The sequence below is a fragment of the Notechis scutatus genome, chromosome 3 (genome assembly GCF_049901735.1).
Source record: "Notechis scutatus isolate UNSWTSFEM ecotype Mainland chromosome 3, rNotScu1.2, whole genome shotgun sequence".
Classification (NCBI taxonomy): Eukaryota; Metazoa; Chordata; class Lepidosauria; order Squamata; family Elapidae; genus Notechis; species Notechis scutatus.
In genome coordinates this window covers 170,643,054-170,658,056 of record NC_142011.1, presented here as the reverse complement: position 1 = coordinate 170,658,056, position 15,003 = coordinate 170,643,054, and the positions used below count along the sequence as shown (strand labels likewise).

At 33.7% G+C, this 15,003-nt stretch overlaps 1 protein-coding gene across 2 annotated transcripts; it reads right to left on the bottom strand.

Moving 5' to 3' along the window:
* Nucleotides 1–5,969: 5,969 nt before the first annotated feature.
* On the bottom strand, nt 5,970–14,827 carry CHCHD7 (coiled-coil-helix-coiled-coil-helix domain containing 7). Of its 2 annotated transcripts, XM_087961766.1 has the most exons (5): nt 14,690–14,798; nt 10,717–10,819; nt 10,349–10,439; nt 8,362–8,460; nt 5,970–6,296 (listed from the first exon to the last, which is right to left on the bottom strand). In XM_087961766.1, the coding sequence occupies exons 3-5, from the start codon at nt 10,385–10,387 to the stop codon at nt 6,192–6,194; spliced, it is 243 nt and encodes an 80-aa protein (XP_087817892.1). In that variant the 5' UTR covers nt 10,388–10,439; nt 10,717–10,819; nt 14,690–14,798; the 3' UTR covers nt 5,970–6,191. The 2 variants fall into 2 exon arrangements, with proteins under 2 accessions (XP_087817892.1, XP_026548231.1); XM_026692446.2 differs by lacking the exon at nt 10,349–10,439 and having other exon boundaries at nt 14,690–14,827.
* Between the last annotated feature and the right edge of the window lie 176 nt (nt 14,828–15,003).

Below are 15,003 nucleotides of genomic sequence, written 5' to 3'. Positions count from 1 at the left end.
ATTTATTACAAAGAAATATAATAACATAAAAGATCTGCCAACTCTATATGTGTTCTAACAGTTAAACACATTAATTGCAATTTATAGATACCCATCTTCAATTTTAATGACACTTGGCAGATAACATGGTTAAAAACTACAAAAACCCAAACAGGATCAATAAAATATATAGTGGCAGCCAAGGACAACTGTCACAACAAAAACATGCATCTTACAAGCTTATCAGCCTCCTGACCTCCAAGCTAAAGAAAACAGCCATGTTTTAAAGTTTTATGGAAGTCCAGAAGAGTCGGGCCAGCTGGATTTCCTGAAGTATGGTGTTCCAAGGGAGAATGGGACAACTTGCCACTGTCAACTTGCTGCGGCCAACTCATCATGACTAACTCGCCACTAGGTAAGTCACCACGGATAATATTTTAATTTTTGCCATTCACATTTCATTCTGTTCCTCCTTTTGCATAATTTCTTTAATGATTATATTCCACCATTTCTTTGATATTAGTGTCACTCTTGTCCAGCAGCAAGTTGTCCTATTGTGAGATGGCTGTGGTGAGATGTCCTGTAGCAAGTTGGCCATGGCGAATTGTCATAGACCCATTCCAAGGGACAAGGGTTATAACAGAAAAAAAAATTACCAGGTTGCATTAGTTGACATTTCCTAATACCCTAGCCCCATGTCACAAAAGGCTTTAGAGGCGACTACCAGGACCTTTTAAATACTGCTAAGCCCAGTTAGAACCAGTGCAGTTTACACATTAGATATAATATTTAGATATAGTGGTGTGCTCATAACTGCCTGTGACTCTACATTATCGATCAGCTAAAATTTTCAGATGGTTCTTCAAGACAGCCCAATTAGATCACGTTGCAATAATTATGTAATAGGTGGATATGAGCAATACCACCAATTTAGGAAAGGGTGCAATTGGTGCAAAGTTGTAACTAGAAAACTCTCTGGACACAGCTGCTACCCACAAAAACATGAGATCATAAGATCTCACAAGTTGCACATTGGTTCAGTTTGGGTACTGCATACCATCAAGAACTAAAGATGGTCAATCACCTAATCCTGGCAGCTCTAAAATTCATACCTACTTGGTCTTTCTAATGCTGAATTGCAGCCTGTTTTTTCATATCCAGGTCCCTTGTCAGCACTTTTAAGGTAGACCAAGATAAGGAAGCCAAAGTTATGAATGAAACAAAATATTGCAAGTCTGAATGTGCCGCCTCTTCTCTGTCTTTATCCTAAAAAAACTAGGAAGGATCAAGTCTGAAATGTTTTCTCAAAATACATGTATGCTTTGGACTCAGATTTCTTTTATCTGACCTTTGTCTTGGCTGCAACTCCCCCTCCTGTTCCTCAAAGTTACTATCCCATTACACCCCCTATTGCTTCCAGACATGAAGGACTTAAAAAGCAGCAATTGGTTGTCCTTGGGCAGAAACCATGAGTATATAAGCATATTGAAATGCTTCAATCCATGCTGGCAGATGACCAGCAGCTTCATTATATGTTAATAAAAAAGAACAGGACAAACCATTACAGTAATCCAGAACACCAGAAAATGAAACAGACCACCCATAGACCATCTTTCAAAAAAAAAAAAAAAAAGGATGCCGACACACCTTTATCAAAAAATGCCTGACCATTAAAACCACAACCAACATAAAGTCTGAAAAAGATAAGACGACCACACATCAAAAACATCTTAGAAACCATCAACACATTGTTGCAACAACATGGCATCACAGCAGCACACAAACCAACTAAAACCCTTCAAAACATCTTAAATAAACCAAAAGACAATAGCCCAAGACACATCTACAATATACAATGTAAAAAGATTGGAACAGCTACTATTTAAAACGGACAGAAGACCAGAATGCATCCATGAACTAGAACTCTGAAGACATAATGAAAACTCTTTAAACTTACAATATGTGGACAGATGCAAGTGTACATTTCACTGGGAAAGGGAGCATCCTAAACCAAGCTAAATCCAAAACACTACAGAATTCCTGAAAACTTGCCATTAAAACAAATCAGCCATCAATTGATACATAGAAATAAACCATATTTACATACTATGCAAAAGAGACAATAAAAAAGCTAAACAAAAAGACATCCTCTCCAACAGCAAACACCGAAATAAGTAGGGATTAAGACCAGGCAAATAATTAAGCAGAAAACAATATCATAACCAAGGAACTATCGAGAAAACTGCACCCCACACTGGCAGGGAAAGCTGCTGTACATAAACAGGCAGCAAATCCCAGAGTTACTTATACTGATGACATTACTTGATTAAGCAATGAAACATCTGCAAGCAAACAACCAAGTTCAGAGTGAACACAACATTAACCAGTTTGGCATTTAATGAATATTTACTAAGATTCTGGGTTAATGAAATACTGTATATTCTTCTTTATTCTAATCCTTAATCAGTGAATGAAATTTATAATGGGCTGGATATAGGCCATAGATGAAGACTTTATCCAGACTGAGAAAATAGACTTAACTGTATGACTTTGGGTTGCAAAATAATTCAGGTATTTGTAGCTTCAGCTTAGAAAAACATAATGGTTAAGATATTAATCTAAAACAAAACAGATCTAGATTCAAGTCTATTCTCATGGAATCTCATGGTAACTTAAGTTGATTTGCTACAGAGAAGCACATTAATAAAATAAATAAGATTTATTTAGCAGCAATATTTCTGCTACTTGTTTTGAAAAGTTACATTTTGCAGTATTTTCTCCTGAAATGATACTGTAATTGTGACTTGACACACTGGAGGTAGTGGAGTTATTGACATTTTTAACTTTCTCTAGTTTACTAAATGCATGCTGTTGCTACTACTGCTACTACTACTACTACTACTATTACTACTACTACTACAGAACAAAAATCTAAACTCTTTTAATGAGAAGCATGTGATTGGCAATAAAAGGAAGTATTATTTCAGCTTCAGAAACCAGAAAATGATGGAAGAATGAAAAGAATGCATATATATTCAGGTCTAATGATATATTTCTTATATTCTAAAATGCTTTTAATCTTTAAGTTTTACATCCAAAACTTGTTGGGAAACAGGAGCTACTGAGACTTTATTTTATTAAACAAATGTCCAACTCACAGTTGGGATTATGTACATTAAAATTTTGGAAACTTAATAAAATTTATTTTTTTAAAAAAATCTACAGTTTGACCCACATCATCACCTACAAATAATTTTCAATAATTTTAGAATAATTTACCTCACTGTACACTATAGAAGTGTAACTTCAAGATTAATGACTTAAGAAATAAATTCTATATTTTAATGTATATACTACACAATTAAATAGAAAAATACAACTGCAGTTACTTTTTCAGGTCTTTGTCCACAACGAACTGTTGTCTTTCAGGATAGCAATCATAAACTCGAGTAAAAAATAGTCTCTTATGTTAAGCTCAATTCCAGAAAACTCAAGAGTTTTCTTGGCAAAAATATAGAAGTGGCCACTCTGGGGGAAGTGGGGAAGGGTTTCTATTCTATTTATCCCACCAACCTAGATTCTACAGCTCCACAGAGACCTTCCATTCAAATATTAACCAGGCCTGATCACATTTAGCATCGAAATCCAGAAATATTACCTAGTTGTTAAAGAGGCAGCAAGCCAACTTGAGTTGCAGTAAGCTTTATAAATGCTTTTTAAATTTAGTAATTTAAACACTGACAATGCTGTGGGCATACTATTTTCTGCAATGAATTACATATATCAATATAACATTGTCATATTTCTAATAACATCTGAAATTACCTTAATTATCTAGAGGACAAATGCATTTACTAATAACAATTTATTCTAGGAAAAAAAGATCAAGCCATGTTTTTGTACATGAAAGACTTAATCCAAATTTTCTTGTAAGATCATCAATAAGCAAACAATATAATTAATATAATTATATTAGTAATATATTAATATAATAATTGTCATAAAATATAAGTCCCTACTCATGCAGAAATTCAAATTACAGCATTTCAAATAAATCCATCTAATTTGTTTCTATATCTAAATAAAGAGGTGCCTATCAGTTTTTAGTTAATTGATTCCAATGCGTTAGGTATTTTCCAAGATTCAGTTTTTGTTTTTATGTATCTTAAATCCATTTCATGGTAGCCTATATCTTGTAATATAGTAATAGATAACAAATCTTGATCTTCTTGCGACATCCTCTGGTTTATGAAAAATCCTCTATCTTCCCTATCTGTAATCTTAAGGCTGCATATATCCAATATCTTCACATAACTAAATAGACCCATTCCATCCACCAGACCTGAACAAATACAATCTTGGGAGTGAAGGATATCGTAAAAAACAATTGAACTATTTTATGAATATACTCTGTAAAATCACCAATGGAGTATTTTAAAAGATCAAGCCAACCAACCAACCGTTTCACACCAATACTGGATATATAGACATTCTAGGAATAGTTGACAACTTTTTACCTCCCTCTAGCCATTTTTCATCTTTAATTCTCTGTAATCCAATTCTATATAATGCCCTTTTCAAAAATTGAAGATTCAACAGTTGAACGAGACAGAAAACATAAATGTAAAATCCAAAGTTTTGTGATGACACATGACACATTAGTTGAGTTCAGGATTATGGTGCAATAATAAGCAATTGTTTATTTAATAATTGTACTAAATATGGGAACAGTTTCAATATTGTTTGAAATGTTGCCGTCAATTTTTCTCATTCTAATTTCAATTTATCTGCCTGGTAAATAATACAGAAGAGTTTCTAATCAGTATCAAAAAAAACATTTTTTAAAAAAATCATAAGATTTATATGTATAACTACTCACACTTAAAATTATTGTTTCAACACGATTGCAGTATTGTCAGCTGAATTCACAAGATCAAATTTGATGTAGCACCCCTTCCTTTCAAATAATTATATATGGTTCAGATACAGATTCATATAGAAGGATATGTATAAATCTATTCATTTTAATTATTTGTGTAACTCTTGAAAGTGTTTGTAGTTTGATTTAACCCTTCCATACAACATACCCTTTAACAAATAGCTGCCAAATACTTCCCAGCTCACCTGGCTGTTCTTTGCAGAAGACTTTCCTCATAATGTTCAAATAATACCCTATAAGCAAGAGATGAACAGGGGAGTTTAACCACTAAGTTGAAAAGTTTCTCAAGAACTTTACAAATATATCAAAATACATTTAAGTACTACTCAGTTGAACATTTATTTTTTATTTAATAAATAAATAAATAAATAATTTTAATTAAAGAAATTATTTTAAAAAATAAAGATTGTAGAGGTTCATAAATAACATTGAGGGAACAAAAATATTGCCAAAATTAATATATTTAGTGACCTATTTTTGCAACAGATATAAAAAACAATAGGAATGCTGTGATATCCTGACATTAAATGTAATACTTCATATGAATTCAGTGATTTTTTATTTCACCTATACTGACATTTAAATATAAATTACAAGTTGATGTCTGTTAGACATGTGGAAAGTGTCCAGTTCTTCCTAAACTTTTTGAAAATACTACATAGCACATTTTCTAGGAAAGTCCTGATGTATACCAAACTGAATGTATTAATAAAAATGTTAGTTAATTAATACCACTGAACTGACAGACTTGAGGTAAAAGGTGAAAATATCAAGATTTATAACCATCAGCATTATAGTGAGGAATATCACTCCTTAAAGTAATAATTTTAAGATTACAGGATATTAAGATTTACTGATTACTAATGATACATTGATCTAAATTAAAATTACCCAACTTTTGCCTTTTCTTGGGAAATAAAATCTATGAGAATATGGTATATTTTCAGCTATTTCATTTGAAAACTAGTTTTACATTATCTGTAATCCATTTGAATTCCTTTCTCCGTGTATATATGACATTATGTGGTACAATAAATATAAAACACATGAATTTTCCTAATCAAAACCTTATTTATTTCTACAAGTTTTTCCCATATAAGAATGCATTTCATTCTTTAAACATTTAAAGTTTCAGGGTTCTTTGTTTTTTGTAAAAAAATACAGTATAAGGATAGTGGCATTGCAGCGATCAAGAAACCAGTTTTTAAAAATAAAATAAAGCATACTGTTATTTTAAAATCATTACACATCCAATATTAATAAAATGGTATGGTCAATATGGTGCTCCTTCCAATGAAGCTAGGATTCTCTTTCTTTCTTCTGCTATAGGCATATGCGGTTTTATTCCATCTTGTCTTCTCTGCATCATAATCCCATGCTAGAAATGAAAACAAATAACACACTGTGATTAAATCCATGTTGTTGTTAACAAATATTTAATATATTTACATATTTAGTTCAGCAAATAAAATACTGTGTAGCTGTGTAGTTGGAGAAGACTTGCTCCATTAAAATAAATGTTATCTCTGTCATTTAGAGTACCTATTTTTTTTAATACTATTTCAACTTCAGAAGATCACTTGTTTAAGATACACAGTCATCACTCAATAATTTAGAGATGGAACTTGGCCATTAATAGAAATGTGAGTCAGGAGACTTTGCACATGACAGAACTATACAGAGAGCATCATGCTTTGACTTTCTCTTTATCTGCATAGACACCGATTTATATACATGGACACTACTAGAATGAAGTCACAATGTGGTTAGGCCTAAAGGCTCAACATCAATAATCTACCAGAAGTCACCTTTTTTTTTAATAAAAGGGGAAATAGTTTGGTAGATTCTAGTTGAACAGAGTGGTATAACATCAAAGTATGCTCAGCTGGTTTTTTTTCCACATGGGAATAAATGAATTTCATCCATAATATTAAGTGAAGGAAAGACTACTTCTCTGGGCAAGGGGCCATATTTGGACTTCTGGGAGCATGTGATGGATATATTAAAAAACGGCTGCAATGGCAAGCTTGCTTCTTAACAAAAGGGATATATGGTCTCAAAGCATCAATTCACCAGAACTAAAATTAATGAAATTTTCTCATCACCTTTGCGTTCTTTTTTTCAAAGCAAGCACTGGGATACACCCATCATTATTTACCTTTTAAGACCTAGATATAAAGAGTGTGTTTGTTCTGTCCCTCCTCTAAAAGGTGTTTCATACTATCAACTGAAGTAATTTCCTAGACCCATGAGGAATGAGTGGAGTGTTCCAGCTGATAGTGATAAACAGTCAAACCCCAGTCACTTTTTTATAGAATACCAAAGGCTGTGAATTGTTCCCTATGTAATTTAACTTCTATAGGAAATCACTGGGGCAGGTGATTCATTAATTAGGTTGAAGTATTAAAATAAATATCCAATTATATATTTCCACCATGGGCAAAGCTGAAAAGTGGTCATTATCATTAACTGTGTCTGGAGGCTGGATGGAATAAAATATGAGTAAAATATTAAATACTGTTCAATCAAAAACTATCCCCCTGCGTCAACTCCTCTTTTTTTACATGATAAAGTAGCTGCAACTTCTAAGATTCCCTTGTGTTAACAGAATCTGACTTACTGGTATGAAATAGATGGCTGTTTAACTCAAATCAAATCAATAAATAAATAAATATAATCTGATTGCTCAATAAATAAAGGCTGGAGTTAACCAAGTCTCTGCCCAGTGTCAACTAATGAGGCAACTGCAGGCCTTTTTGGATCAGTCACCACAAACAAGTTACACACATGCATATCAACTTAAAATTGATCTGTTGCAGCACATTCTATAAGGTTTCTTCTGATGCATTCAGCCCAGAATACAGAGGTGGTATTCAGCAGTTCTGGAGAACTGATAGCAGGAATTTTGAGTAGTTTGGAGAACCGGCAAATACCTCTGATTGGAGATTTTACATCCCTTGCCACACCCACAGAACTGGTAGTAAAATGTTTTGAATCCCACCACTGCCAGAATGAGATACTTCAGATCTCAGTGCCAGTGAGAAATGAGTATGAATGTACACTAATTCTGTAGACTAGTCTGCCCCTGAGGTTCAAAGAATCAAACAATGTTAGCATTTAGTATGACAGTGAAAACTATTCATTTTCTCCTGGACATTTAGAAATTGTTTCCGTGTTTATTTTAATTTGTTGTGTATGTGTATTTTAATATTTTAATTTTTACTATTTAAATTTTAATCTGAAGTAACATTTTTTAGATTCTGTGGCTATGAAGGGCTCAGAGACATAATGTAAATTGATATAATGATGCAATAATCTGACACTTTAATATTGCTATCTTTTTTTTAAAAAATGATACAGAAATAGACAAGAGACAGGTTAAAGCCTTATTTCTATTTGCTCCCCTGAAAAAGTTTGTTTAAAAGCCTTTCAAATCTACTTACCCAAAATTTTCGGCAATTTTTGTACTTTAAAAAATAGATTGCACACATATCCTTATCAGATTGATTCACTTCCAAACACTTTCTAGAAGCATTGCTTTCCTTGAATATGAAAGGAAATAAAATATAAAAACCTAGTAGTTGATCTCCACGGTTTGGAAGAGTACCATATTCATTTGTTCAAAGGCAACTAAACAATAAGGCTATGATCTTACAAATAATTATGTTAGAATAAAATCCAACTTAAAAGTAGTGCTACTATCTGTTTCTTTAAACTATTAATCTAAGATATTAAAACTAAATTTAGGCTAAAAGTTAAATCTATAATTTTATAAATATTAAGATAATAAGTATCTTAAAATTCTCCCAACAAAAAATATTTTTACCAAGAAATGCAACCAAATTTGCTAAGGATGGAAACTCTTTGGGTTTTTTTAAACTAAAATAGAATGGATAAATCTAAAGGATATACTAGAATCCCAAGAAATATGCAAGAAACAAGATAATTTCCTTATCTGACTAGAGTGTTTTAAAGCTTGCTCGAAGGTTTTGTAACATCATATGATATCACCTATAACAAATCATGATTAAAATTTAGAAAGAAGTTACATCTTCAACTGATTTCTCAATTCATAGAAAGATGGGAGATGAAAAAGGCAAGCTGAACTCAATAACTGATATTTCTTTGCAGAAGCAAAGGCATTAACAGAACTTCCTACGTACACTTCCTTCATAGAGCTTATACAAGAGCAAGGAAAGAAACATGGAATTCTTGTTGCTAAAAAACAGTACTATAATAGCACTGAAGAGCCCATGTTTTATTTGCATATATACTAGACTTAAGTCAAGTTTTGTATAAATATCTTTAAAAGATTTTAAGTTGTTAAATTATAAATTACAATAGCAAATAAAATATTTGGTTCATGATACCTTCAAAACATTTAATAAAAGATAGGTTAGTATGATTATTAGTATTTAAAGTTGTTAGATGTAATCAGTATTCTATTATCAAGAAATAAGTTATTTATAGATATAGATGGATAATTGTTATTTTATTTGTTCTGCAAAGGGTTAATCTTTGTGCTAACTTATCTTGAAAAACTAAATCAAAGAAAAATAATGGATCTTGAATTATATACTATCAAATCAGTTTATTACAGCCATAAATCCAGGTAAAATATCTAATAGTAGAATTGATATGTACATCTAGATGTGACAGAAAAAAACAATGAATATAAGACTTAAACCAAAGGATATCTATAATAACATAAAATACAATATTATAACAAGTGAATAAATGAGCATTCAAATATAGATTTTGAATCTATAGATTTTGAATCTGTATTCAACAGGATGTTCTTATATTAAATGTCTATTTTTTTCAAAAAGGTAGAAATTTTTGAATTCATAAACATTTCTTAAACATTACAAAAGATGTCTACAAATCCTCAAGACTTCAAAACCAGTTTAATAGCAAATGGAAACTTCAAAGAAGCCTTACATTGGTTCATAGTTTTAAAAAAGAAAACATCATTATTAAATTTTAATTTATTTAATTAAATTTATTATTGCTGTTCATTCCTTTTATAGTTGTTTTATTGTATTACAATAAAGATAAAAATGCAAATACATTATAGAATTCATATATTAGCTCAGTACAAAGGTATTTGCTCTCTAATTGTAGGCATCAGTACAGAGCCAAATCTGAAACACGAAGAGTATGCACACTGTAAATATCGCTGGGAAAATGCTGTTCCACTGGGCCAAGTCAACAAGAAATGTTTTGTTTCAAGCTACTGAAGTTCAGAAGTTTTTCCAAACCATTATGATTTAGCAATTCAACAGAAATAAACCCAGAACATATTGGTAGTTACAGGATCTCCTCAATATGAGCCATCAACATTCTGGTCTGTCTGCTATCTCAACATATGATAGTCTAGTGTGGCAAATATCCCACCTGCCTACCATCACAATCTTCCCAACTTTTTACCTTCCTTCTCCTGCCACCCTTGATGTCCCAGCACATCATATCCTTTTCATTCCGGCATCTCCTCAACTGCCACCCGTTAGATCTTCACAAGCTGTTGCCAAGAAAATCCCTTCAGACTTTTTTTTTTAAAAAAAGCAAGCTCTCCACTGTTCTCTGAATCATGTTTACCTGGATCAATCTTTCTAAAGGAACACAGCCCCATTTCATTCTATATATAAACTAAGATACCTAGAATACATGTCTCTGTTTGGGCACAAACATAGTCAACTGCTATATGTTTGCAGTATTTTTCACATTATTATGTTAAGCTACACTTCAGAAAAATAAATTAAAAACCCATAATGACTGCTTATAAGAATTCAACTTACCACTAAACATGGATTAATGTCATAATCCTGCAATCGGCGTTTTTGGGACATAAAGTCAGTATGGTATTGTTTTTCTCTGGATTTTTTCTTTAAACGACAGCAGCTAAAGAAAAGACAATTTCAATATATCAGGACAGCTTGTGCCTTGACAAAAATTTAATATTTTTTCCTAGGGATTTGTAAATAATATTTTAAGAAAAGAAGGTACATGTTTTGTAGGAAATTTTGAATAAGAAAAAAAATTCTTGCAAATAAGCATAATTAAAATCTGCATCCATATTCATTAACGATATTATGTAGGTATATTCAGTATTATTTTTTAATTCTGGCTTTTTTATGAGGTTTAACATTACCTTGAAAAAAGCACAAAGTTCTGAATAATAATTTTACTTTAAAATTGGAAAAGAATGTGGCAATAGGTGACAATTTTTTAAAAAATAAATAATCTGCAAAGCAAATATGATACAACTTTGAAATTGCCAAAGTTGGCTGAAGTGAAGTATATTTCAGAGAAAATTCTGATTTCAGAAAATCTGCATTGGCACATTTCTGAAAGAAATATAAAGTAGAAATACATTTTTGCCCATCCCAAAGTTATAAATTTACAATTTTCCACAGAGTTTGGCTATCACATATTAATTTAGAGGTAAGAGGTGGGAGCTACAGTAGGTCAAACATGTCTATAGGGGGTTTAGGCAAGTCATTTGTATATATTTGTATAACCACGGGATAGGAGGGGCAATATAGGACCTATTTTTCTACACAGCATTAATTGGGGTCTTGGGCTAATAATCTTGAAAGCTATTAAATAAAAAGATCAATTGTAATAGATATTACAAAAAATGCTGGTTTATTATAATCCCTGGGAATAAATTAAAAAAGAGCAAACTTTCTTAGCTGATATTTCCTATCCATCTATCTACTACTATCTCTTACAGAATGGCTTTTCAGTGACAATTAGGCAAAGAACAATGAGGATGATTTCCAGACCAAAACAATTGTGGATGGCTTTTCTTCTGTTATATATAATTATTGGCTTAACTAAGATGCAACAAATTATAATTTGAGCTTTGAAATACAAAGCAGTAAGAAATTTTCCAAGTTTTAGTATATAAATTAAGAATACACTTTTTAAAACTTTGTTACATTCATATTGCAGGACAGCTTATGTTAGCATAGCCAAAATTCAGAAGTCTGTAGCAGTCTAAGTCTTTTCAAACATCAAGGTATAAGCTTTCATGAACTGCAGCTGATTTCATCAGATCAGAACCAAACTGATCAAAAATACATAACTTTCAATACAATTTGTTCATCTAGCAGAGTCAAAAGAGTCAGGCAGGGCATCAGTTTATACTGTGTTTCCCAAAAAATAAGATCGGGTCTTATATTTTTTTGCCATACAAAAAGGCACCAGGTCTGTCCGGAGCTCTGTTATCAGCTGCAGAAGAAATGGGCCAGCAAGGCAAGTGTCAGGGTGTGCGAGGCCTGGCTGAAACTCTCCAATGCTAAATAGTAGGGCAGCTCCACCACCACCCCCATGCCAGCCTGGCTTAATTTTTACCCGTGCACAATGGAATGGGTGGGGCCTTAATTAGAATTTATTTTGGGGTAGGGCTTATATTGGGCGCAGGTGTAAAAATCAATCTATGACTTACTTTCGGGGAAGGTTGTATTTTGGGGAAAACATGGCAGAGTTTCTACACAGTCCTAAAAGGACTACATTCCAGCCCCTTGAATGCAATCAACTCTTATCTAATTTTATCCAGGTGCAAACCTTTTGTCTAAGAGTGCATAGGCTTGAGGGAAAAAATCAGTAGTTTTGAACTTTCACATGTGGACCTACTTGCTTGAATCTGACTGTACAGCACCCTTGAAATGGGACAAAAGATATAACTTAACTTTGACAACTCAGATAACATCATTCAACATAGCAAATCAAGTAACAGAGTACTGGCAACCACTTAAGAAATAATGCCCACCCTCCAAAAAAAGCACCTGGACCTGTCTGTGTAATCATTAAAAGTCAAGGTTGACTTTTGGGATCATACATACATACACTGATTTGAAAATGAGCTTTGAGATGTGATTTACATCCTAATATTTATTTGTGTAATCGATCTACTACCTCAATCCTTATGATTCTTACATCATTTATCTGCAGACATTGGTCATTCATTTCTTCATTTCAAAATAAGGAAAGACATTCATGTGTTTTGGACACTAGTTCTGGCAAAAAAGGGTAAATTGTGCTTTTAAAGAGATTTTCTATGATAAAGCAGTATTCAGACTAGACTTATCTGCACAGTAAACAATGTATGTGAAATTTGCAGTCTAATCCTATGTAGATTATACCAAGTTCAACATGGTTTACTGTCAGATTGCTGAAATACTTGCAGCTTATATTTAAAGCTCTGTAGTTTATACGAATGTTACAAAGTATAAATACTAAATATACTAATAACTAAACTATAGCCTGTGTGAACTCTAAAATATCTGTTACTTTTTCTGAAATATAAAAAGATACATTAAGTTTACAGACTTGCTAGTTTTTCGTTTTGTGTCAGATTCAGGCTGAAGCACTTTGTATTATAATTCTATTCCTACATCTTATATTAGGAAAGCAATCCTTTATTAAATGTTTTCTCCTTGGTGGAAAACACATAAATGTATGCAGACTGAGCTCTGTGAAATTGATGGCCATCTCTGTGCAATCTGCAGCTGATAGGAGAAATGCCTATATTCCCAATGATTTAAAAATGGTAATAGCAAATAGCAACATATTCCTCCCAAAAACTGTTGCAGAAGTGAAGAGTTGGGAAACGAATAAAATAGCCCCAACACTGAAAATAAATTCCCAAAGACACTTTTTTTTTCAGGTCTATATTTCTGCACTAACCTTTCTGTTTAGACTTGACAAATACAATAAAGATTCCTCGAGTCTACTTTAATCCTAATGAGTTAATAACACTTCCTTGATATTTTCTAGAGAACAGTATATGGAACTTGGAAGTGATCTTATTCTGGGATTCACAGCCCTGGCATTTTCTCATCTAGGTATATACTTATAGATTCAACCTTGTTTAATGACTATTTGAGGTACAAGTCAACAGTACCCACCTCTACCTGACAAACTCAAACTATCTAGCAAAGATGTACAAAAAAAACTTCTCATCGTTGTGTGTCATCCTATGAAATCTTCTATGATAGCAATTTATGGAAAAATGATCCCTATTCACCCCTATTAATTATTAATAGTTTCTAATAGATCTTTTACATCTTTGCTTTGATTATATTGTAAGCCTCCCAGAGTTGCTTGGATATGGAAATGGGCGGAACATAAATGTAATAAATGAATACGTTCCTTCCGTAGCATTCTTTCCAATGAAAAGCTTTCGGGAAGTCTATTAACACAAAGAAATCAGCTGTCTCTGAGCTTCGAATCCAACTTTCCATACCATTCAATGGAGCAGCACACCGCCATTCGCAACAGAAACTGAGGAAGGAAAAAGAGAGGGTGCAGAAAGGCCAAATCCGAACCACAAATCAGGGAAAAATTTAGGAGGATTGAACCTCCGTCGACTGAACTGCTCCCGGGGCCTTCCCACGTAATTTAGCCGAAGGGAACCTGGAGCATCCTGGTGAGTGGCAATAATGCCATAATAATAATAATAATAATGCAATAAAGCCCGTTTGTAGACTACCCTCGAAAGAAAAGCGAATCTAAGAGAGTCGGGATCACCGCGACACCTGAAACGAGCCGGGGAAACTGCTTGGGTCACCTTTCCCTCGAAGGTCTTTCCCTCGCCCGCATTCTTCAGTCTCTTCAGAGCCGGGAGCAGCGTCTGTCTCGGGCAATTTTGCGCCCCGAGAGGAAGTCAGCTCTAGCGAGGACTGTCGAAGCAAGCGAAGGTGCCCCACGCACCACAGGCGAGAAGCCGCGCTCTCACGTCGCCGCTCCGAAGCGAATACTCACCTCGGCCACCACGATGGAACTCAACCCGCAGCTTGAAGTCTCCTCTCGTATTCGAAAGACGTCAGCGGCTTGGGCAACGGACCTTATAACTGGCGCAGCCTACCCCATTTCTGGCCCCGCAGCCCGGTGGAAAATGACAGCTCCTTGACCCAATGGGGAGGCCAGAGTTCTTTGAAAGGCAGCGCCAAGCCGCCGCAGACTGGCCAATCTTTGCTCGGTTCCTCCCCGGGCTACCCCGAGCGGCGTTTCCTCCCACCAACGGGGCAAGCTGTGAGCGCGAAAGGCGCCACCGACTGGGCGCGGCTAGAAGTCTG